The 24,414-nt window shown below is 41.4% G+C and overlaps 1 protein-coding gene across 3 annotated transcripts in view; it reads left to right on the top strand.

Annotated features, from left to right (window-relative positions):
• Positions 1–24,414, top strand: part of fbxl17 (F-box and leucine-rich repeat protein 17) — a 298,794-nt gene that overhangs the window by 101,010 nt on the left and 173,370 nt on the right. For all 3 annotated transcript variants that reach the window (XM_074637127.1, XM_074637128.1, XM_074637131.1), the window contains exons 7-8: positions 7,999–8,106; positions 24,078–24,208. In XM_074637127.1, coding sequence (XP_074493228.1) covers positions 7,999–8,106; positions 24,078–24,208 — 239 coding nt within the window. The remainder of the gene's footprint in view (positions 1–7,998; positions 8,107–24,077; positions 24,209–24,414) is intronic.

Raw genomic sequence — 24,414 nt, forward strand, 5'->3', positions numbered from 1 at the left:
CACACACACACACACACACGCACACAAACTTAATCTGATACGGTACATGCCCTCCTGGCCTGCTCTGCTCTGTTTTTTTTTTCTCTCTCACCTGCTGAGAGTTACTGTAGATGTGTAACCTGCTCTTCTGCTTTCACACACTAGTATACACACACAGAAGTGCACCCACACACTCTTGCAACACAAACACCGGTATGAAAGACAGTCTGGAGGTGGCCTCTGCTGTGATTCGTTTACCTCTCTCGCAGACGGTTCTGATTTAGGGATCACGGCGGTGCGTAGCTTTTTGATTCTGCTGCTAGTCAACCTGAAAATGTTTTCCTTGATGGTTTTTTGGCAGAGGCCATGTTGGGGGGAGCTCCGGCCAGCTCACTTCACCTGCCAGCTGCTCGGCTAAGACTGGTCCTTCTGGTGTTTTTTTCTTTTTTCCAAGTTTCATACGCAAAAAGACAACTCGGCTCTACTCTCCCCCTCCCTCTCTCCTCCTGGCCCAGCAGATCAGGTTCCATATGCATCAGTGTCTCAGGTTGTGAGCGCTGACTCACCTTCAGTTAATCTTTTCTGACTGCAGGGAGTTGTGTGGTGGGTCCAAACCTGAGGCATAGAAATTTAAGGTGCATCCAGTTATTGATTGTTCTGAAAAACAGTTCTGCACAAAGCGAGCAAGTACAGTGAGACTACAACTTTCACACACAGCTGTGTCCAGGATGTACAGTTTTGTTTCGGTGATAAGTTTTATTACTTTTTATAAAAGGCTCAACATACAGATGGAAGAAAGAACGCTACTGATACTATACTATACACAGCTCCCTCACAACCTGCTTCTTCCTCAATATCCCCACTGTTGGTAAAAGGAACTAAACAATAAGGTATACTGTAGAGAATGTATTTGTGAACTTCACCTCACTGCAACACAGTCCAGAAGGTCATGATTAGGAGTCAGTGTACAGCCACACCAGCAACTCTGTGAGGGTATACTAAGACACAGCTAAATGCTAACATGCTCACAGTGACAATGCCGGCATGCTAATGTTTAGCTAATTTAACGTTTACCATGTTCACCATTTTATTTTGGCATGTTAGCATGCTAATAATAATTAGCACAAAACTCTTAAGTACAGCTGAGGCTGATGGGAATGTTATTTTGCAGGTATAAACCGAGGTATTAAACAGGGTCTGAAATTAGCACCCGCCCCCCGCCAAATGCGGGTAAATTGTTGGCAGGCCCGTTGTCCCGCGGCCGAAACAAATATGATCGGGGAGAATTTTGGGACGAATTTGGTACGAGAGTTGAAAGAAAAATACCTATTACATTAGAATGAACGGTGATGAAAATGACTGCACATTCTGTGTAACGCACTGTTATTATTGAACCTCCATGACAACATAAACACACACAAGCATACACACTGTATTCGCCCGAATCGTCCCGCACGTACACACACACACACAGACACATACACACAGACACCTACACACACACACACACACACACACACACACACACACACACATACACACACAACATACATAACATATACCGCCGCCCTCTGATCTCAGGACAGCTGCAGCGTCAACGAGGAATTATTCCCAAGTCAATGAGGTCAACTTTCTAGTATTAACGTTACCAGTTAGCTAATGTTAGTCTGTTGGATGTTAACGGTAACGTTACCAGTTAGCTAATGTTAGTCTGTTGGATTTTAACGGTAACGTTACCAGTTAGCTAATGTTAGTCTGTTTGATGTTAACGGTAACGTTACCAGTTAGCTAACGTTAGACTGTTTAATTTTAACGGTAACGTTACCAGTTAGCTAACGTTAGTCTGTTTTATGTTAACGTTAATGTTACAGTTAGCTAATGTTAGTCTGTTGGATGATAACGGTAACGTTACCAGTTAGCTAACGTTAGTCTGTTTAATTTTAACGGTAACGTTACCAGTTAGCTAACGTTAGACTGTTTCATTTTAACGGTAACGTTACCAGTTAGCTAACGTTAGACTGTTTAATTTTAATGGTAACGTTACCAGTTAGCTAACGTTAGTCTGTTTGATGTTAACGGTAATGTTACAGTTAGCTAACGTTAGACTGTTTGATGTTAACGGTAACGTTACCAGTTAGCTAACGTTAGACTGTTTGATGTTAACGGCAACGTTACAGTTAACGCTCGCTAACGAGCCGGCAGCCGACGTTTGTAATTACATTGAGTGAGCTGACGATTACGTTACGTTAACGAGGAGTCAAAACTCTGCAACAGCTCAAATCATGTTACCAATGTTAACCACTCTTTTACCTACTTCCTCCTCTCTTCGTCCTCTTTGGGTAACAAGGCTGCAATTAATGAATTGTGTCCGTACCAACATGCTGCGTCTCTCCTCATGACAGGTGCATCTCCAGCAGTTCCTCCAACTTTAGGAGCAGCTAGCAGGCCCGGATCTAACTTTATGGGGGCCCTATGTAAAATCTTGTTTTTCGACCAAATGCTAGATAAATAGATAATAGAAAGGGAATTATGACCTGATTATAAATATTATATTTAAATAATCATAATCTTTGAAATGTGTGTTTTTATGCAAATAACCACTACAGATGTCAATAATAAACTACAGTACAGTACTGTGTAGGCTTTAGTACCCTCCCAAACCCCAGAAACAGGGCTCCCCCAGAAGCTAATGTTTTTCATGTAAATTATATTGAACATTGAATGACATTAGATCTAAAATGTTATTCCTTCATTTAGCGCAGAGATTTCAAAAGTGGCAGATAACATTTCTGAGTGGCAGACAGAAAAAAATACTTACCTGCCACAGTGGCAGGAAGTGAAAAAAGTTCATTTCAGACCCTGGTATTAAGACTTTGACCTGATGGGGGCGCTAGATGAAAAGTTATAAGATGACCAAAGTGATTAAAACTCATCCTGAGGGGAACATAAATTTACCTACCAATTTTTATTGTAATCCCTCAAATAGTTGTTGAAACATTTCTAAAAGAAAAAAAAATAGAGGTTAAAAAAAGTTATTTGGATTCATTGTCTGTATGACATTTTTTAACAATCCAGCAATGGTGAAGATATTTCTGGACCAGGTGGCAACCTGGAAAAGCCAGCAGGGGGCAACTCCGGGTTGCAAAAAGAAGTCTGATTGTATAGAAGTCTAAATATAGAAAATGAGCCTACTTCTCACTTGACTTATTATCTCAGTAAACATTGTACACATGAATTTATGGTCTCAATCGCTAGTTTCGAGTCTTCTTCAATACAGCATGATGTTCATTTAGTAAATTATGGTCTCATTTAGAGTCAGATAGACCATAAAGCAGGGGATGCTTTAGGGCGGGGCTACCTTGTGATTGACAGGTCGCTACCCAGTCTGGGAGTTGTCCGTGTTTTTGTCTTACAACTTTAACCCTTTCACAGCATGTCTTCAGTTCATGAAAGGTAAAACATTTTGGTCGCCTAAAAATGTCTTATTCAGTTGTACTTAGCTCCACCCTCGTGTCATTTCTGGTTGCAAAAAACCAAGATGGCAACGGCCAAAATACAGAACTCGATGCTTCAAAATGGCAGTCCACAAACCAGTGGGTGATGTCATGGTGACTACGTCCACTTCTTATGTACAGTCGAAGGTCAGGACCAGAGTGGAAGGCCGACCAACCAGCATTGCCATCCATAACGCTGCTCATTGCTAAAAAGTGGTAAAAAGCATCAATGCCCTCCTTTTTTCTTTCAGTTCAAGTTTTGTTTTCGGTCAGAGACAGAGTAATAATACTGAAATATTTTAGACCAAATTTCATACAGTAGATTCAACTATACGTTTGCAGACCTTCTCAAACGCCTCGTTCATTGCTATATTACACCTCAAAACGTATTTCCACTGCCTCAACTGTGACTGGAAATCCTTTGCAGTTCCATTCCTTTATGAACCATTTTGCACTTACAAGCACTTTGGCTCCTTTCTGATAAGGTGAGAAACATACCTTTGAGCTCCACCAGAGTTATAGGAGGTGTTTTACCCAGATAAGCCATACTGTATGTGACTTGGTGAAAGATAAATGGACACCTTGTTCTTTCTTTTTGTGACTTTTCTTTCCCCTGGCTGTCTCTCTGGGTTTTCCATCTTCCTCTGCCTCGACTCAGTAACCTTTAAGGTAGACCTGGGGGGGGGGGGGGGGGAGGGAGAGAGAGAGAGAGAGAGGGAGGGAGAGAGAGGGAGAGAGAGGGAGAGAGAGAGAGAGAGAGAGAGAGAGAGAGAGAGAGAGAGAGAGAGAGAGAGAGAGAGAGAGAGAGAACGAACGAACACATTAGAGTGAGGTATATGGACAAGTATAGTGATCAGGGCAAGAGCAAGGCTAGGTAGTAGTGTAATCAGTGTTACTGGATCTGTGAGCACACCAGGCAATGGCTGAACAGACGTGAGGCTTTGTGTTCCTGGCTGTCCGGTCACTAGCAATGCGACTCTGTCCCTTACATCAAAGCCATACAAATATTTCAACCCAGATATGGAGCTCAAAAAGGACTAGGCTAAAGCATATAGCGTAACGCAGAGAGGTGCACTCATCACCTGTAACCAAAAACTATTTGGAATATCATATCAGTTGTAAAGGTATGCTTGAATATGCAGTGTTGTTCCTGTAATCTTAGTTTTGATACTTGAGTTTATACCTGTATAGTCTATGTTGAAAGCTTTTATATTTAAATCTGTGTGGTTGCAGGATCACTTTTTAGCCATTTTTTTAAACTTGACCTCACTGTATAGAACGACCTGTTGTGACCTCTAGGATAATCACAGCCTCATGAAACTTTACAGCCACAAACTAGAGACCTAGAGCATTCAGAGGATGAATGGATCAGACTAGAGACCTAGAGCATTCAGAGGATGGATGGATCAGACTAAAGACCTAGAGCATTCAGAGGATGGATGGATCAAACTATAAACCTAGAGCATTCAGAGGATGGATGGATCAAACTAGAGACCTAGAGCATTCAGAGGATGGATGGATCAGACTAAAGACCTAGAGCATTCAGAGGATGGATGGATCAAACTATAAACCTAGAGCATTCAGAGGATGGATGGATCAAACTAGAGACCTCAAGCATTCAGAGGATGGATGGATCAGACTAGAGACCTAGAGCATTCAGAGGATGGATGGCTCAGACTAGAGACCTAGAGCATTCAGAGGATGGATGGATCAAACTATAAACCTAGAGCATTCAGAGGATGGATGGATCAAACTAGAGACCTAGAGCATTCAGGGGATGGATGGATCAAACTGGAGACCTAGAGCATTCAGAGGATGGATGGATCAAACTAGAGACCTAGAGCATTCAGAGGATGGATGGATAGACTAGAGACCTAGAGCATTCAGAGGATGGATGGATCAAACCAGAGACCTAGAGCATTCAGAGGATGGATGGATCAGACTAGAGACCTAGAGCATTCAGAGGATGGATGGATCAAACTAGAGACCTAGAGCATTCAGAGGATGGATGGATCAGACTAGAGACCTAGAGCATTCAGAGGATGGATGGATCAAACTAGAGACCTAGAGCATTCAGAGGATGGATGGCTTTCTTAGCTAGATTGACAATAAGGGGGTTTCTGAGCAGCAACTAACACAGCATGGCTTTTTCTATGGTGTTCCTCAAGGTCTTGGTGTCTTAATGTGGTATTTTGGAGGGATTATTGATAATTTTTATGAATTCTCCAGTGGTAAAAAATTATAAAATTTAGAAGCAAATCGGTGTAACAAATTGTATCAACCCAAAAATTGCTGCAACAACTTATTAGACATAATAGAGCATGGGGATGACCATCATATACTTCTATCATAATGTTCTAAACCCTTATACACTTTCACAATTTATTTTAATCAATGAATTAATGTTCTACCCCCCTAAAGACCCTCTGGGCCCCCCTAAAAAAGACTAAAACAGGTCTGTTGTACGTCTCAGAGGGTGAAAGTCTGCAAACTGCTCCTCAAGTGTATGCGTTCAGTTCCCGGCCTGTAAGCTTCTAGTTTCTGTCCATCTTTTTCACATCCGTTCTATGGTTTTTACATATTTATACATGACATGTTGAAATGTTGTTAAGTAAATGATTGGGTAAATTTACCTGGTTGTGTAAAGCCAATAGTGAGCTAGTATCTCTTTCCTCTCACTTGTGATTCATCAGTTTACTTTACAAAGCTCTGTGTTCAAAATCCTGCCATCCTTTAACACATCATTTGCAGGTACAAACCTACATGTACAAGTTAAAAAAACTGTATTTTCAGGCACACCTTTTTGAATTATATAATATTCTATAAAACAATGGTTTAGCAGCCATTACAATTATGTATGTAACTGTACAACATTTCTGTTGTTGTACAGCTAAATACTACAACTCCAGTCTAACTGGCTAAATAATTATTTGATCTTATCAATGTGCATTAAAACCAGTTCCTCAGGAGGAGCAGTGGTTGATACACTGGCAACCTTCCTGCATTATGACTCATAATTCAGTTAGAAAGTAAAGAATCATCCTTTTGCATCGGAAACAGAAGAAGGAATAATGAAATATCAAAGCTTTCCCTTGCTCTTCCTTTGACTCAATTTTCATTGTATTGTATATTGTGCTGTTGATGACATCTCTACACAAATATCACTGTTGTTGCAAATTCAAGATATATGCTTTTTCATTGCCATTCTGTTGCTAGGGCAACAACTTTGAACCGGGCTTCCGTCCTGTCAGCTACTGCATTAACAAACATGGTAAAGAAGAAGAATGTTTACTGTATGTTGTCAAGTTTGAAAAGGTCTGTTGAGTTTCTTTTAGCTCTACAGAAAATGTTTATATTTCAATTTGTCTTTTGTACAGTAAGTGCGTCTGAGAAAACAACTGATTATGCCATAATAGTTTATAATTAATTTGAATGTTACCTTAATTGTACATAGTCATTGTAGCCTACAGTGTGCCTCCTTTGCCTCCTTCTCAAGCTCTAGTCTTCTTGAGCCGTTTTGCATTTAAGTGTTTGTTGCAAATTTCTCTCCTCTCAGTATTTCCTCTTAAACTTCAGGCATTCTTTTCATTGACTTTTCAAAACATGTCAGAGTTAGGTTTAAGTCCAAGAGCACTTTAATGGTCATTTTTCAAATGTTTAAGTTGATAAGGTAAAGTTTGCGTTTGTATGAATCCCTCACTAGTTGTGATGTATTTTTTACCTGACTTGCTTTTTGGGAGTTTCACAAAGAAACATTGAAGATTTTGACAATGGCTAGAAAATGTGATTTTTGTTCTCTAATGTTCTTTGATGTTTGTTTTTCTTTTTTTCCCCCTTTTTTTAATCACAGCATTCTCTGTCAGTGTTCTGTCTCTCTTCTTCTCATCTTACTTTGTCTGTGGTTGATGAACAGTTTGAGGAAGCACTGAGGAAGCTTTCAGAGAGGACAAACAATTCCCCACATATAGTTGCAGTGTTGAGTATGATGAGGGAGGCGAAGTAGCTATCAATACCCGTATTGATGACTACAGTGGAAGCTGGTGGAAATGTTCTGCTTCCCTATTGATCTCTGATCCATTATGAGCTGTTAGTAGACGGCTGGGTGAAGGATGGGGAGCGATCCATCCATCATAGGTCGACGCCCACGCTGCTTGGCAGACATGCTCCTTTAGCTGTTTGGTCCGTTATCCTCCTCCTCCTCCTCCTCCTCCTCCTGCTCCTCTCCTCCTGTGATCCTCCTTTTCTCTGCTGTTCGTCAAACACAAAATTACTGGCAAGTTCAGCTTTCCCCACACCAAGCTGTCCAACAAAGAAACTTTTTTTTTTCCACCATGAAGGTCATCTGTTGAATGAAACATTTTCAAACTGTATTGAGTGAATGAATAAAATAAAATTGGTATTATGAATAAAAACATGAACCACTTGAGAAATGATAGTTGCAACTATTTTTAACTATGAAGATAAAGAGGTTTCTTACCTAGGAAACTAATTTAATCTCTCTTCTCCCTGCTATTCTATCCTCCAGGTCACTGATCGGTCCGTGCGAGCGGTTGCAGAGCATTGTCCCGAACTGCAGTTTGTTGGCTTCATGGGCTGCCCGGTGACCTCTCAGGGAGTCATCCATCTTACTGCGGTAAGTACCCATTGTTACCTATTATAAGAACTCAAGTCATGTGTTTAATTATGGTCAAAATGAAGATAACGTAGTTCCTCCAGCACAGTTAAAGACAGGCTGGGCGATCTTGAGAAACTCGATTTTTAAAAATGATCCATGAAAATCCCAGTGCTGCCAACTCTTTACCAATGAAAGTAGCTAGCAGCATTACCTGCTAACTACTGTATATCCAAAAGTCTCTAAATCTAGAGAGAAATTCGCCAAGTCGGCAACACTGACAGTCTGTCGCTTCAAGCCTCCCTCCAATGCCACTCCCCAACAAATATCATTACCAACATAAACATATCATAATGAAAATGAACAGCAAACATGGCTATTGTTAGTACTCACAGCTGTCAAGGTAACAGCTTGTGGAAGACTCCGGTGACGCGCAATGAGTCATTTTGCCGTTGTCACTTTACCTTTATTTACCTTTATATACTTTACATACTATTTTACAAACGGTTACATATGTACTGTATATATAATATATATAAATATATATATATATATTATATATATTATCTATACATACTATATTCCTGTTTACACCTCTGTGTACATATATTAATTCTCATCATGCATATACGTACTACATCCTATTTACATTCAGTTTCCCATCTGGAATACAGTCTTCAACAAATTTACACATTTTCAAATTTACATGTACATTTCTATTTTCTATTTACTTATGTTTATAATTAAGTCTTATATTTTAACTGCACAATCTTATGCCTTAGATTATCATTTTATTTTTACTTGTGTGATTTCCCCCTTTTATATATAAATATTTTTTGAGCATTGTTGAAGGAACCTGAGACCAATGACTGCTTTGCTGGGATTAACAAATGACAAATAAAGAACCTTGAACCTTGAGTGCTTGGGCAGAGTGCACGCAGACAGGCAGGTGGGCAATCATTATTTTGATTGGACAGGTTTATTACAGTCCTGCTACAACCACAGATACCAGATTTTTGTCTTTTTTTTTTTATGTCAGAGCATTTGATTTATTGATTGCTGTCGGGATGTAATGAGAATATCAACTAATATAACAAAAAATGTTTCTAAAATCTTGACCAACCCTGCTGTTAAAAGAAGGCTGATTTCAGATTCACTTTTGTGAAATAATTATTGTATCAGTAAATGTCAACTGAAGTTTCAGCGTGACTATGATTTTTGTCTAATCCTGTTACCGTGGGCCAGCTCTCCACGCCGCTGCCGGCCATGCATCGTCTCCACGGGGGAAAATTCACTTTTGGAGAGTAAACTCAGGACCTCGTTGTGTGCTTTATCACAGACTGAGTTTTGAAGTTATTTCGTGTTAACTTTTAAATCTCATGAAAGCCTAATGAGATGAATCCTAATAATACGCTGCTGTTCTGACTACACCCTGCTGTTTGGATATTACCATGCTAATGAGCAGGGCTACGTGGTTTTAAGTTGTTCCGTGCCATATAAACATGGACACACATGCACTCACACGGTGATTGCTTGGATTGAATTCACCAGGAAATACGGCACCTTGCTTTTCCTCTCATTTATTTCCTTCTCTCAACACAACATCCATCTCGAATGCACGTGTGCACCCATGTGTGAGTGTGTATGGTATGTCCGCACCCATGTGTGCTTGTGTAATACAATTCGATTTGTGTTTGATGTACTTGGGTGTACACGCAAGTGTGAAAGTACCCTTGTGGGCTGCGTGCGTCCATTCCTCCTCAAATGCAATTACAGTTGTGTTAATAGGACTGAGACACCCGATGCCACGCTGCATTATTAGATTAAACAGCAGATTAATTTGTGCTCATGGTTTTGGCCCCCTATCATCTCTGCAGCCTCCACTGACCTTGGCCAGTGTGTTGTAGACAGACAGTAATGAAGCCAGCCAGTCATAACAGCATTAGCATACCTGGAGGTGGACGCATACACATCCGCCCACACGCACAGTCTAGCACACCTCATTATTATTTATTACAGTATTAACCAAGGTGAAGTTTTAGGAGTTCAGATGAGCAAGTTCATAATTCTGAAAATATTCATATATCTTTTTAAATCAACTTTTGATTCAACTGAAAAATAACTTTATATGCTTTTTTTTCTTCTTTTTTTTAATTGTGGTTATGAGTTTCAACAAGACAGTTACCAAAGATACATACAGACCCATATTTTCCTACTTGACCAACTTGACACAACAAAAAGAATGCACATATGCATACACACAAAAATGCTGCAGAAATGACACTACTACACACACATACATACCAATTATGCATTTGTATAACCCTCCACCTCTAACCTCTAATGTCATGTTTTCATTGATACTTTCATAGAGTTGTTAATTAAATGATATCATTTCTCATTGAGGTTAGTAGTGCAGTACAACACCACCTTTAACTATTACCTCAATTATAAACATAGAATTGAATTTACACATATTCAAGGATGTGATTGAAAACTGAACATTATGAACTTGGTGAAGATGGCTGTTACGATAGAGCTGTTGTATTGGATTGCATTCGATTGCATAGGGTGTACCTAATAAAGTGGCCACTAAGTGTAATTTTAATACCTCCTTTTAGAGCTATAGACAACTAAAGAAATTGCAGTACAGCAAGGCCAAAGATAGTTTAGAAACCAATACCTAAGCTGTGTTTCCATTCATATATTTGTATGCACATTTTAAAGTATCGCATTGGAAAAAGCTATATGGAAACGGAAACATTCGATAACATTTCCTTAATTGTGGAAAAAGTTTTTCCGCTTGCTTGAGGTAGTTTTTGCTTTTGTTGAAAAAGAGTTGATGCGCTAAATGGGATATGGAAACATCTTTGCCGAGTAATTTCTCACGTAGAGAACATTTAACTCGTGACTGATCAGCTGTGTGAATGCTTGTCTTCTCCAGACAACATGAAACATGGCCAATACCAGCTGAGATGAAAGAACAATTAAAACTTACCCAAATTAAACAAATTCCTGGAGGCCTCTCTCCATTTTTCTTTTATAGATGGTTAAATGAAGCCGAATTGTCTTGTTTCTGGTTCACAACCTCTACTTCTTCTACTCTAATAGAGTCTATAGCGCCAACTTCTGACCAAACTATGCTGTAGCCGAGTTTATTTGCTCCAGTTGATGAAAATGCGCCTAATTCGCATTTCTTCTTTTGAGACTTTTCAAAAGTTCTCTTAACATCTGAATGGAAAATGGCTACTATTTGGCTTCTAGAGAGCAACGATACGTTTATTTTCCAACTGTAAAGTTTCCCTTTCAGTAAATATCCTGTTTCACCTCTCAGAACGCCCACAATCATTGATGGGTGTGGTCACACCCAACAGTGACATCACAGTGAACTGACACACCTTGTGGTACACTTCTACATCACTGCAGCAGGGCGAGAAGTTAAACCACTGGAAGGCAGCAAAAATATGAATCAGGTTACTCTTAAAAGGATCAAACATATTCATGTTTTGTTTATATAAATCAATGATATAGGGTGATATATAGTTATTGGATTTTCAAGACTCTCAAATCAGTCTCAGAAATCCTGTATCACTTAGGCCATACCTCATTATACCGACCTTTCTCTGAGGGAGCATCTTCAGAAATGCTTCAGCTGCTGGTACAAGTGCAATGATAACTTTAAAACAGATCAAATCAACCAACTGTACTTTCTTCATAAAATACTTTTAAAGTTTCTAATCATAATTTTGGAATCGTGATGAGGCAGACATGTTTGAAGGATAACATTTCGACCACATTAATTTTGTCTGTACAGATTTAGAGTCACATCTCTCTTAGTTTCTGTCATCGCAGCCATCATTTCTGTGAGTCCCTCTCTGCCTTTACTTCCTCTCTCCGCCCCTCTATAATCTCTGACAGTAATTATCTCGTTTAGCAGTTGATTCCTCCTCTCGTTCATTCCCACTTGGTCCCATCCAGTGTCGATTGAAAATCATATTCTCGCGTTTAGAATCGTTGCATTTCTGATGACTCCGTGGACCTGCATGTGATTCCAGGACTGCAGCGCTCCCCTCTTGTTCGATTATCACACACTCCCTCCCACGTTTTTTCTTCCTCGATTGCTCTTTCTCTCTCTCTCTGATAATCTTCCCAACCTCCTCACTTGCTATTCAGCTATCGCCAGAAAAAAAGGGAAGAAAATCCATTACTTTTATTAACTTCTCTCATATGACACACTCATTTCAGATTGATATTTTTTATACCGACTTCTCACAAATTAGGGTATGAGGAAATCAATTGAAATCGTATTTTCTTAATCAAGTGAGCTGATAGTTGAAATAGGCCACCCACGGTGCCGAGTTCGATGCAGATGGTCTGTAGAGTAACTGTAAAGCTGTGGCATGTATGCTCCTCTAATGGTGTTTCAGTGTTTCAGTCCTACGGGAGCTGTGCGGTTCCTCTGTGATGTGCAATGCGACTCAATATTTATAGCCAGGCAGCGTTTGATAAATCATCGTCTTGTTAGCGGGTAAAAGGAAAAATCCAGATTTCTGCTGGCTGAAAGAGTAAAGCCTGCTAATCGAAAACAAGCTTTCTAACACTCTCGTCACTGGTTGGAAATCAAACATCACACACGGCTTCAAATGTCAAAACAGAAACTGGGATGATTTTAAGAGCAAGCACTTGTCTGATGTGGTCTTTTGTGTTGCCGTGCCAGGGATACACTGTAAATTTTTATTTATGGTTGGCGTTGAGATTGAGGCTCAAAGCTACTTCTAAGCTCTTGACATTAATATTAGTTTTATTGACCAGGCTTGTCTCATCCCAAGGTTGTGTAGTGGATACAAAACATCTTGGGCTGAAGGCACTGTGGGTGTCCCAGAGCTTTCAGTGATTTGGCGCTCTCCCTAGGTAACTAATTTGAGGACTTTATATGTGTTTTCTTGTGGACCTGGATGAGATTAGTCACTCTCCTGATTCAGTTTCATGGGGTTCAGCCTTTAGTCAAGCCTGTGACAAGCTGGAGGTGGAAGCGCAATAGATATGTGTTGGCATTGGCTGTTATTAAAAGGTGGAAGGCTTCACTCTACTAGCTTAAGTGTAAGGCGTGTGTGTGTGTGTGTGTGTGTGTGTGTGTGTGTGTGTGTGTGTGTGTGTGTGTGTGTGTGTGTGTGTGTGTGTGTGTGTGTGTGCGTGCGTGCGTGCGTGCGTGCGTGCGTGCGTGCGTGCGTGCGTGCGTGCGTGCGTGCGTGCGTGCGTGCGTGCGTGCGTGCGTGCGTGCGTGCGTGCGTGCGTGCGTGCGTGCGTGCGTGCGTGCGTGCGTGCGTGCGTGCGTGCGTGTGCGTGCAGCCCAGTGTCTCCTAAAAATTACGTTTCCATACAACTCAACTGTATTCTTTATTATGTTTAGGAAGGAAACATATTCGGCTCGTTCGAGATAAACTGTGCCTCACCTGGAAAGTAGAGGAGATCAGGCAGCAGCAGGGGGCGCTGACAAAAAAACAATCTAGTGTTAAATATTACAGTTACACAGAAAGTTAGGACTTTCTACAACGCGTGGTGTTTGTTGTCAAAAGTAAGAGGCAATCAGCTCTTTGATCAGGAGACAGCGAGGCGTTTCCCATCATGCTCTGGGTCTTGCAGTAGGTGGAGAGCAACTGTGGCGCCTGGCTCAAAAAGCTGCAGCTGCCTCGATCTCGTGAGGTCATCGTTGCCCATGTGTGCATGACGTCAGAGCAAGTCGGGATCAAGTCGAGCACATGCAGGCCTGGATCATCTCGAACAAGCCTGTGTTGTCTCGGATTATTTTTGTCTTGAACGTATCCCAAATATTCCACGGACGGCCGCTGTGAATGACGTAGTACAACAAGCAACGCTCAGAGCAGGGGACGTAGTATATCGGGCAATTTAATGAAAATGGTCATATTGGTCTTATAACGAGTATAACAAGCCGCAAGACTAATATCTGTGTCCTGTGTGACACTAAAAGTCAAGGTTCACTTATGCAGACATTTTAAGCCATACCAGATAACCCTAACCCAGTAGTTTGGTTGCCTAACCATAACCCAGTATTTTTGTTGACTAAACCTATCCCAGTAGTTTTGTTGCCTAAACCTAACCAAATAGTTTTGTTGCCTAACCCTAACCCAGACTTTTTGTTGCCTAACCCTAAAACAGTAGTTTTGTTGCCTAACCCTAACCCAGTAATTTTGTTGCCTAACTCTAACCCAGTAGTTTTGTTGCCTAACCCTAAACCAGTAGTTTAGTTGCCTAACCCTAACCCAGTAGTTTTGTTGCCTAACCCTAACCCAGAATTTTTGTTGCCTAACCCTAAACCAGTAGTTTTGTTGCCTAACCCTAAACCAGTAGTTTGGTTGCCTAACCCTAAACCAGTAGTTTGGTTGCCTAACCCTAAGCCAGTAGTTTTGTTGCCTAACCCTAAGGCAGTAGTTTTGTTGCCTAACCCTAAACCAGTAGTTTGGTTGCCTAACCCTAAGCCAGTAGTTTTGTTGCCTAACCCTAAGCCAGTAGTTTTGTTGCCTAACCCTAACCCAGTAGTTTTGTTGCCTAACCCTAAGCCAGTAGTTTTGTTGCCTAACCCTATCCCAGAAGTTTTGTTGCCTAACCCTAACCCAGAATTTTTGTTGCCTAACCCTAAGCCAGTAGTTTTGTTGCCTAACCCTAACCCAGTAGTTTTGTTGCCTAACCCTAAGCCAGTAGTTTTGTTGCCTAAACCTAGCCCAATAGTTTTGTTGTGGTTTTTATTTTGTTTTGTTTCAATTCATGACGCTAATGTGTAAAACTGTTTATAACTGTTTAAAGCTGCGACCGTAATTTGGGAGAAAACCCGTTTCCCTCCAAACGTAATTGAGAATGCAGTTTAGTTGTATGAGAAGGTCATTTTGTAGGCGACAGGGTTGGTGTGTGTGTGTGTATTTGTGTCTTCGAGGAAATTCATACAGTATGTGTGAATATCAGAAATGGTTAACATACTGTATTTTCTGTGCTCTCCCTCTGCTTCTCAGGCTGCCTCGGTCACACCAACAGTCATTATCCATCCCTTTGAACAGTGTTGTTTACGTCTCTTTCTCTGTCCAGTCTTTCTTTTCTTTCTGCTTTTGGTCATTGTCACTCTCTGTATGTACTCTTTTTCTCTCTCTCTTTTACTCTTGTGGTTTGTGTGTTTTTGTCTGTCTTTCTCTCTCTCTCTCTCACACACTCTCCCACCGTCTTTCCATCTTCCTGTCAAGCGGTGCTCTTTTCTTCTGGTAGTGATTAAGTCCAAGGTCGGCTCTATCAGAGAGCCAGTGTTTGAGAGCAGCTCTGGGTGCCAGAGAGCCTTCATTACCCGAGCCTTAGATGTCCCACTGATGGCTTCCCTTTGCTTGTCATGCCTACCCACAATGCCCCTCCTTATACATCAGCCTATCACTGCCCTAAGACACGGTGGGCCTCAAAATGCCTTTATGTGTGTGTGTGTGTGTGTGTGTGTGTGTGTGTGTGTGTGTGTGTGTGTGTGTGTGTGTGTGTGTGTGTGTGTGTGTGTGAGTGTGAAAGTTCCCACCCTTGGGAGAGAGAGAGAGAGAGAGAGGAGGCCAACGACATAACAAATGGAGAGACTGTTGAAGAATGTGTCAGAGATGAAAAGAGGTATATTTGGAGACTGTAACAGCTATGTGTTGTCTCTCTGATGTGCACAACGTAGCTGTTTCTGGTCTTAATTTGGGGTCTTGTAGATTAATTCAACCGTGCCGCTCCAGTGCTTTTGTTGTTCTTTTCCTGAAAAAAGCGTAGGACCTTTTGATAAATGCTCCCTGAATTTGACAGAATTGGACCGTGGGCAATACCTCATTCTCTCTGTGTGTTTATGAGCAAATAAAACAGTCTGGTTTATGACAGGGAAGCTATTTAATTTCATAACCAGAATCATATGTTCTATCCATCCTGGTGGCTTAGTGGAGCAGCATGTACTCGCAACATCCCGAGTTCAAATTTGGCTCACAAAGAAAAAAAAGAAAATAAAGGCAAGGCGAGGTTTATTTATATAGCATATTTCAGCAACAAGGCAATTCAACGTGTTTTGCATAAAACACCGAAAGCATTGCAACAAAGTGAAAAAAGAAAGAACTATTTGCTTTTATTCCCCCCCCCCCCCCTTTTTTGGGTCTAAATTGCCATGACCACAGTTTGGGAAAGAGGTTTTAAAGTGGTGGAACACAAAAGGTTAAGATATAGGTCTTCACCCACTGTCACCTTCACACCTTCCCTCCCCATGTAGGATGAGTGGTGTCTGGCTTTACTGTAGTCTGCTGGCCCCTTATCTCTTCCCTCTGACTGGAGCACAGAAAATACATAATCACAGTGCCCTGTGTCAAACTGATAACCCCCAGCACAAACCAGGGAAGTAAGTGTGTGTGTGTGTGTGTGTGTGTGTGTGTGTGTGTGTGTGTGTGTGTACCTTTTCCTATGTACACATGTGTGTGTGACTGTGTACTTGTACATGTGTATTGTGTCTCAGGGGTGGTGGAGAGGATAAAGGGGAAATGAAGGAGCAGAGGGGATTTGGAGGAAGAAAGGTAATGGGGTTGTGGGGGTCTCGGAATGAGTCGAAATTGTAATAATAATTTTCTTCACTGCTGTATGGAGGAGATTGTGGGATTTATGAATATAATGAGCAGAGAAGAGCCTAAGGATGATGTGTGTCTCTTGCAGGAGTAATTGAAGAATAATTCATTTGGCTCTAAGACTTTTAACCCAGAGACAGACAGAGATAGAGAGGTTTTTGACCTCCGGAGGGGGGGGGGATATCATGTCTCATTATTGGCCCAACTAGTGTCACTGTACTGTGACTGTCATCCAGTGCTGTCGCACTGACTCGTGCTTGTGTATGTGCGCGCCTATGTGGTCATTTGGCTTAGAGCGCCGAAGAGAAACCAACGCTCTCTATCTCCTCGAGCCTTTCCTCGCCACTGAGTTTGTTATCAACACCAACACATGCAGGATTAGCGACTGTAAGGGAGAAAGAGAGAGAGAGAGGGGGGGGGGGAAGGGAAAATAAGAGATAGACAGTAGATGGGCACAAGACAGATAAAGAGAGAAGTTAACCACACACACACACACACACACACACACACACACACACACACACACACACACACACACACACACACACACACACACACACACACACACACACACACACACAGGGATCAGCTCACTGGTCCATGACTGATGCAGACAATGTATTTGTGATACCAGACCCATGGCCTTTCCAGTTTTTGCCTCAGTCCCCTTTTCAAATATTCATATCACTCCGTCTGCACAGGCCTCTATGTATTCATGTGTGTATGTTTTTCTGAGTGTGCGTCTGGAGAGGGGGGAGGGGGGTGGCGTGTGATTTAGGCTTACCGCAGAGGGATTGTCTCGACACAGCTTTCTCCTGTCTGACTGAACTGTCTGGGATGCTCCGATATGGAAAAAAGAAAAAAAACAAAGCGTATATGCATGAGTGCGCACTTGTATTCACCTAGTGACACTGCTGCCATTCGTCTCACCTTCCCCCCCCCCCTCCGTGCCTCATCCCGTCTCACACAGTCCCCAACACATGCGGACAGCCGAGCAAAATGTGTCAGGGCCACAATGCCACCTCAACAACACCCTGTGACTTTGACTTCTTGCTCAGGACTTTGAATATGACTTCAAAGTGACTGTCTAAACTTCTACCTGCATTGTTTAGAGGATTTCAACTTGTTTCATCTTTGCCGGTCTGAGAACGGATAGTTTCCACCGTTACGGCTATTAGTTTTACTGAAAAGATTCTTTTCCATAGACAGTGCGTGCGTGCATGTGTTTTTTTCTGGAACTATATGAATTTCCCACAGTAGGACATATATTTTTCATTGACTAAACTCACATACTAAATTTCGAAGTGGTTATAAATTAACTACAGCGAGCTCTACAGCAGCTCATATTTTCCAAACCCAGCATGTTCACTATGTATGACTAAAACAATGCTCGCTCTGTCTGTGCTTTTTAAATGTCATCTCGCTGCTTGTCAGCCGGGACACTGAGGTTGATGGACGGCAACAGCTATGAACTCATGCTGCTTTGTGCCAGCACTCAAACCATGACATCATATCCTCTGCATGGGGTCCACCAGGCCTCAACTTCCTGCCTGGCATCATGATGCCTGACGTTGTGTAAATAAATTAAGTAATAGCACAGGTAGTTATAGCTCTGTAGTCTGGCAGAGCACACACAGGTACACACACACTCGCCCACTGTGTGCCAGACTGTGACATACACTAATGTAATAAAGTGTCAAATCAACCTCTCCAAATATTGAACTCTAGCCTATGCTTGGCTGACGGATAACGTAGCTCTGAAACAGCCAGTTATTTTTCTTTCATTTAGAGCGGTGTTTTGTGTTTGACCTCTGACTCGGGCTCTCGTTGTTCCTGTTTGAGAGAGGCTTCTAATTGAAGCAGGTGGGAGCCAAGCAGCTTGGAGCTCACACATCTCCTCTGGTCATGTAGACTAAATTAAACAACCTCTTTAATGCAGAAATGTGGTGCTACTTCTCAGACGAGTGCTGTTTGCTCATCCAGCTCTTGTAAAACCTGAAGTGATTGCTTTTCTCTTATCTTTGCACAAGGTGTGATGCGTTCCATATTAGTCTATAAACTGAAATTCACATCCAATTTTGTGCTTCTGTGAATTTGAATCATTAATTTTCTGCTCTGCGTTTTGTGTTTTTCAGGCAAAATTGAACATTTGAATTAAAAACAAAAAAAGAATAAAAGGTTGATTTTAAGACCTTATCAAAATATGTTTTAGGACAGATTAATTGATTTACTGATGATTGAGAAGTATTATTATCATTATTTTTTGCATGATTAATTTCATGACATGAAATAATCATTCTATTAGAACTGCTTTTGATATTAATGATCATTTTGTTAAGCTTGTTGTGTGTGTTTCAGTCGGTGATGGAAGAAGCATTCAGATCATTTGCTTAAGTGGAAGTAGCAACACATTGATAACACTTAAAGGAACAGTGTGTAACATTTCAGGGGATCTATTAGCAGGAATAGAAAATAACATTTTCATTAGTGTATAATCACCTGAAACTAAGAATTGTTGTTTTCATTAGCTCATAACGAGCCCTTCATATCTACATAGGGAGCGGGTCCTCTTCACAGAGTCCGCCATGATGCTCCGCCACGTTTCTTAAGTAGCCCAGAACGGACAAACCAAACACTAAGTCTAGAGAGAGCCTTTCACGTTTTTACGTTACCTGAAGTTCTCGACACGCTTGTGAAACTGCAGTAATGTGAGCCGCAGAGTTCAAAAACCGTGGTACCAGTCGTTGTCTGACTTCTGTTGCTCCTAAAGTAGTGTTATTATGGTATGGATGGCCTCTGAGTCAGGCGTACAGTGTTCCCATGGATTTGCACTCGGCAGCTCACGTTACCGCAGTCTTGGAAAGGGAGGAGTGAGCGGAAGGGTACTCAGTTTGTTGCAATCTGCATCCACACCACTAGATGTCGCCAAATCCTACACCTGTACCTTTAAGTAAAAGTCCGGCATTCAGAATTTTGCTTGAGTAAAAGTACAGAAGTATTAACAACAAAATGTACTTAAAATATTGAGTATGATTATTCAAATATTATTGATGCATTGACTCGTAAGCAATACTTAAATATTTGATCTGGTCGAGGTACTGCCTCATACACTGTTGGGTAGTTTAATCTATAACAAAGCATCATATTTTATAAACTGATCATATTTTTTTTTTTTTACTTTATTGCCATTGATACAAATTAACAGGCAATTAATCATCACAAAACAAAACCGCCTTGAGACTGGGCCTCACCCAACTGGTTTCCCAGTAGTTATTACTTGCAATTAGCTACGTTACTGATCATATTTTTTTGTCTGTAATCTCAATCTGAAAAGTACCAAGTATTATAGCTGTGAAATAAATGTAGTGGAGTAAAATATTTCTGACATGTGGTGGAGTCAAGGTATGAATTAGCATAAAGGAAAGTATTTGAGTTAATGAATATATACTTTCCACCACCATTTTTGTGTATGTGAACATGTGTGTGCGTTGGAATATTCATATAATCAGCCTTAATTTCTGCATGTGTGTTCACGGGGTGGGGACGCCACGCTGGCCTCAGTGCAGCTGGATTCTGCAGGTTTCAGTGTTTTTATGAACAGCATGAATAATTATCCAGGTGTAGCTGCCAACTCAGAGGAGACGAGACAAACTCTGCCTGGTTACAAACCTCAGCCAACGAGGAGGAAAACCTGCCGAACCCCTCACCAAATCCCCCGCTCTCTATTCTGGTGCTCTTTTTCTCTCTCGCTTGCTCTCCTCACTCTCTTTCACTTTTTCTCTCTTTCTGTTTCCCTCTCTCTTTTTCTCTCTGTGCTGTGTGAATCACTCGCTTTGTCTTCCTCTCTATCTGAAGCTATCATGCTCCCTTCTCCCCATTTCTCTCCATTTATTTTTCTTTCTTTCTCGTGCCTGTTTATTCTCGGATCACAGGAATACACGAGCAGAAAATCAGCTGTATGAGTGGAAATGATTAAATGAGATTAGAAGCATTAAAACCTTTCACCTATGAGTCAAATTATGATAATCTGTCAACTATGAGAAAACAAACACTGGCACTGTGGCCTGTCACATTCTGGAGGTGTGACTAATTACCGAGAGCTTGTTTTTTGTGTGACTTTTCATTTCAGGGATTTGGGGGATATTTTTCTTTCGGCAGATGTCTGCTAAACTGTGGAATTTATTTTCTCTGCGGTGGTTTCTCTACAGATGGATTAACAAAGTTACAGTCTCAGCCGTGACTCTACCTCTTCCCCTTTTCATGCAGACATCTGCTAAATTTTCAAATTTCCTTCAACCTAGCTACACTCTCAGCCAATGAAAACTCACTGGTTGGCCTGGTTTCTCATTGGTTATCCACATCAATGAAACAGTTGCTATTGGCTGTAGTAGAAATTCTACTATAGCAGACATAAGCAGTTTTGAAGATTTGGAGAACAAATACTTTTGATGTTGGGGCTTTTAAAATTTACTCCAGGCTCAATAACCATAAATACTGAATGCAAATGCGTGTGTGTGTGTGTGTGTGTGTGTGTGTGTGTGTGTGTGTGTGTGTGTGTGTGTGTGTGTGTAAAAGTGTGTGTGTGTAAAAGTGTGTGCCGTTGATTGTGATTTTTTTTTTTGACAGTGCGAATGGATGTCTGTTGCTATGAATATTAGTGGTAATGGTCACTTCGCCTACATCCAGGTTTGATTTTTGCAATGCCTTTGTTGTGCAAACAATGCAGCCCCACATACACACACGCACACACACACGCACTCACACACACACACACACACACACACACACACACACACACACACACACACACACACACACACACACACACACACACACACACACACACACACACACACACACACACACACACACACATGCACACCAACACAGACCTGCACACACAGATCAGCCTAATTCTGCATGAATAATTTAGCACTTCGATCCAACACTGGCCACAGGGGCAGATGACAGTTTGTGTGGGTGTGTGTGTGTGTGTTTATTTGCGTTTCCGTGCACGTGTGTGAGCATCTGCTCATATGCGTGCGTGTCTATGTTAATTCTCACAGTTAAGGGTTTTTCCCCATTCATTAAATACTATTGTTTACCATGCCAGTTTAGCTGTCCCTGACGATCACTGCTGCATTCTTGACCCGTCTTTGCACACACAAGCTGTTTAATGTTTATTTCATTAGTATATCCAAGCAAGTCTTCAGATTATACTGTCGGTGCGGATATGCCACAAACAAAATCTGTTTCATGTTTATTTCATGTCTAAGCAGACCTTTTATCATAAGAGGTGTGGATACAATTTTGTCTTGAGGAGTGACAAAAAAGCCACAGAGAGACAAATGGAGCAGCTATAGACGGAGGTAAAGGTTTTGAAAGCCTTTTTTATTCCCTTCAGCGCAGTGCAGCATCGCACTCTCCCCGTTGTTTGTTTGCAGTTGGTGTAGGAGTCTGTGTGTTGATTCTCAGTATGTGGGGACAGGGAAGAGTGTTTACATGTGTGCTTACTTCACCCGGTGAGCCTCGGTCCTTATCCATTCCCCCCATGTGTCTTCATGCTGGTAGGTATATGTCATGCCTATGGAGCCGACAATAGTGCTCAGTGATCTTAACGCCAACTGTAAGCTTGTTTTCTCTTTAGCCTTGGCCCTGACATTTACCTCCTTGCCTCCCTTTGCGGCCGGCCGGAATATCATACCTCTATTATCTCGCATCCCTGGTGTGTGTGTGTGTGTGTGTGTGTGTGTGAGTGAATGTGTGTGCATGCACCTGTGCCTTAAATAGTTTTGAGTATGTATCAGAGGAAATACACCTGTGCTGTGACTTGAAAAGCCTTTGGTGATTTCAGCGAGCAGGAACGCTTGTTGAACAGTGTGTCAGTGTGGGTTTTCAAGAGTGTGTCAGGAAGTAGAGATTCTGACTGGAGGATTAATCTAAACCCCCTCTTATAAAGTATTCAGATCGGAAAGAGGGATTATTAAAAGTCAGAGAGATGAAAGGAAGAGGGAAAGTGAATACTCGTATTGGCTCACAACCCCTCACACCAGGCATGCAGGCGCAGAATGATAAACAGTAACAGCAAGCAATGTTGTAGCATTTATCTGCCTTGTTAGGTTTTATTCTACATTCATGCTGTTTTTTTAATACATGTGGCAGTATACAAGTTTACTCAGTGTATAGAGGGAGTTTTTCTTTTTACATTCCACATCCAAAACATCCATGTAATTCAGCAGGTGTGTACCATACATGCCTTCACCAAATAGTTCTCTTCCTGTAGCTTCCTTTTTTTTGCACTGCACATAGTAACAAATCGACTGCAGGTTCCTTCATATACAGACAGGAAATTGTGTTTCCTGGGTACCTGTTTGTGTGAACGAGATAAAGTGTGAGTGCTGGATTTGACTTTGTTAAAGCTGCAGTGGGTAGAAATGGAGCAAATATATGATTAAAAAAAGTTATTTTTTATAAAACGGTCACTATATCCTTTGTGTCCTCCGGTGCCCCTAACGGTATCTGCAAGATTTCACAGAACGGAGGGAAATAAGCAGTAGGAGCTGATCGGAGTCTGCCGTCCAGCTTCTGTCTATGAGAGCCGGCTGTCAATCACTCGTGAACTCCGACCAAACGGTCAAACTAGGCAGCGCTGATCAAATATGAATCAATATTCTGTTATTGTAATGCCTATTTCTCAAATGTTTTCAGAATCACCTTGTAGTGTACTGTTTAGCTGTAAAATGAGAACTTTTGTGACCCGGCAGCCATGTTGAGATCTGTTGAGGAAATACCAAGCACCGCCCACCAGCCGGAGCACAGCCAATAGGAACGCTCTCTCTCTCTCTGAAATGACCTGTGATTGGTCAAAGTCTCCCATTACAGGCTAGATGTTCTAAAGCCTGAAAACAGAGCCATGAGGAGGAGCAGAAGTCTAGTTTTCTCTCAGAACACTTGAATTACAATATGCTGAAAGGTTATTATGGGATTTTTGAAGATGATGCCAAAAAATTGTTGCTTACTGAAGCTTCAAGGTCCAACTAAAATCAAATTGCATTTTGTTCTCTGCTACAGCAGACGTGTGATCTGTAAATCACTTGTCCTGTGTTCTCCTTTGAGCAAAAAAAATAATCAGAAACCAAAATGGAGAAATTGATATTTTATATTTCATTGGTTTCATGATGTGGTTTCATGCCTGGTTTTTCATTAATTTGACAGAATATTGTTCTTCCTATTATAATACAAAATATTAACAATACACGTTGATATTATTTTTGACTCCAAAAAGGGATGACATTGTTATTAGGTCGTCTGTTTGTGAATTTGACATGATTAAATCATTCAAATGTTTTTGATGTTTTCCTCTCGTAGCTACGGAGCCTGAGTGTCCTGGACCTGCGGCACATCTCCGAGCTCAACAATGAGACGGTGATGGAGGTGGTGAGGAAATGTCGCAACCTCAGTTCCCTCAACCTCTGCCTCAACTGGAGCATCAACGACAGGTATGTCAGGTCAAGTAGAGAGCAGTATCACACGCAGTGATGCTCGGTGGGTTATCTGGCCCACTACATAACAGTCACTGAGCTGGCTTCCTGCTTGGACAGCAAGGTTTTCAGCAGGAGCCTTAGTTAGAACAGTTAGTACGAGTAAAGATGCTTTATAATCAGGATGACGCATTATAAGCTCCGCCAACGGTTTGAAATGGTAT

Source organism: Sebastes fasciatus, chromosome 6 (assembly GCF_043250625.1).
Source record: "Sebastes fasciatus isolate fSebFas1 chromosome 6, fSebFas1.pri, whole genome shotgun sequence".
In the NCBI taxonomy this organism is placed as follows: domain Eukaryota; kingdom Metazoa; phylum Chordata; class Actinopteri; order Perciformes; family Sebastidae; genus Sebastes; species Sebastes fasciatus.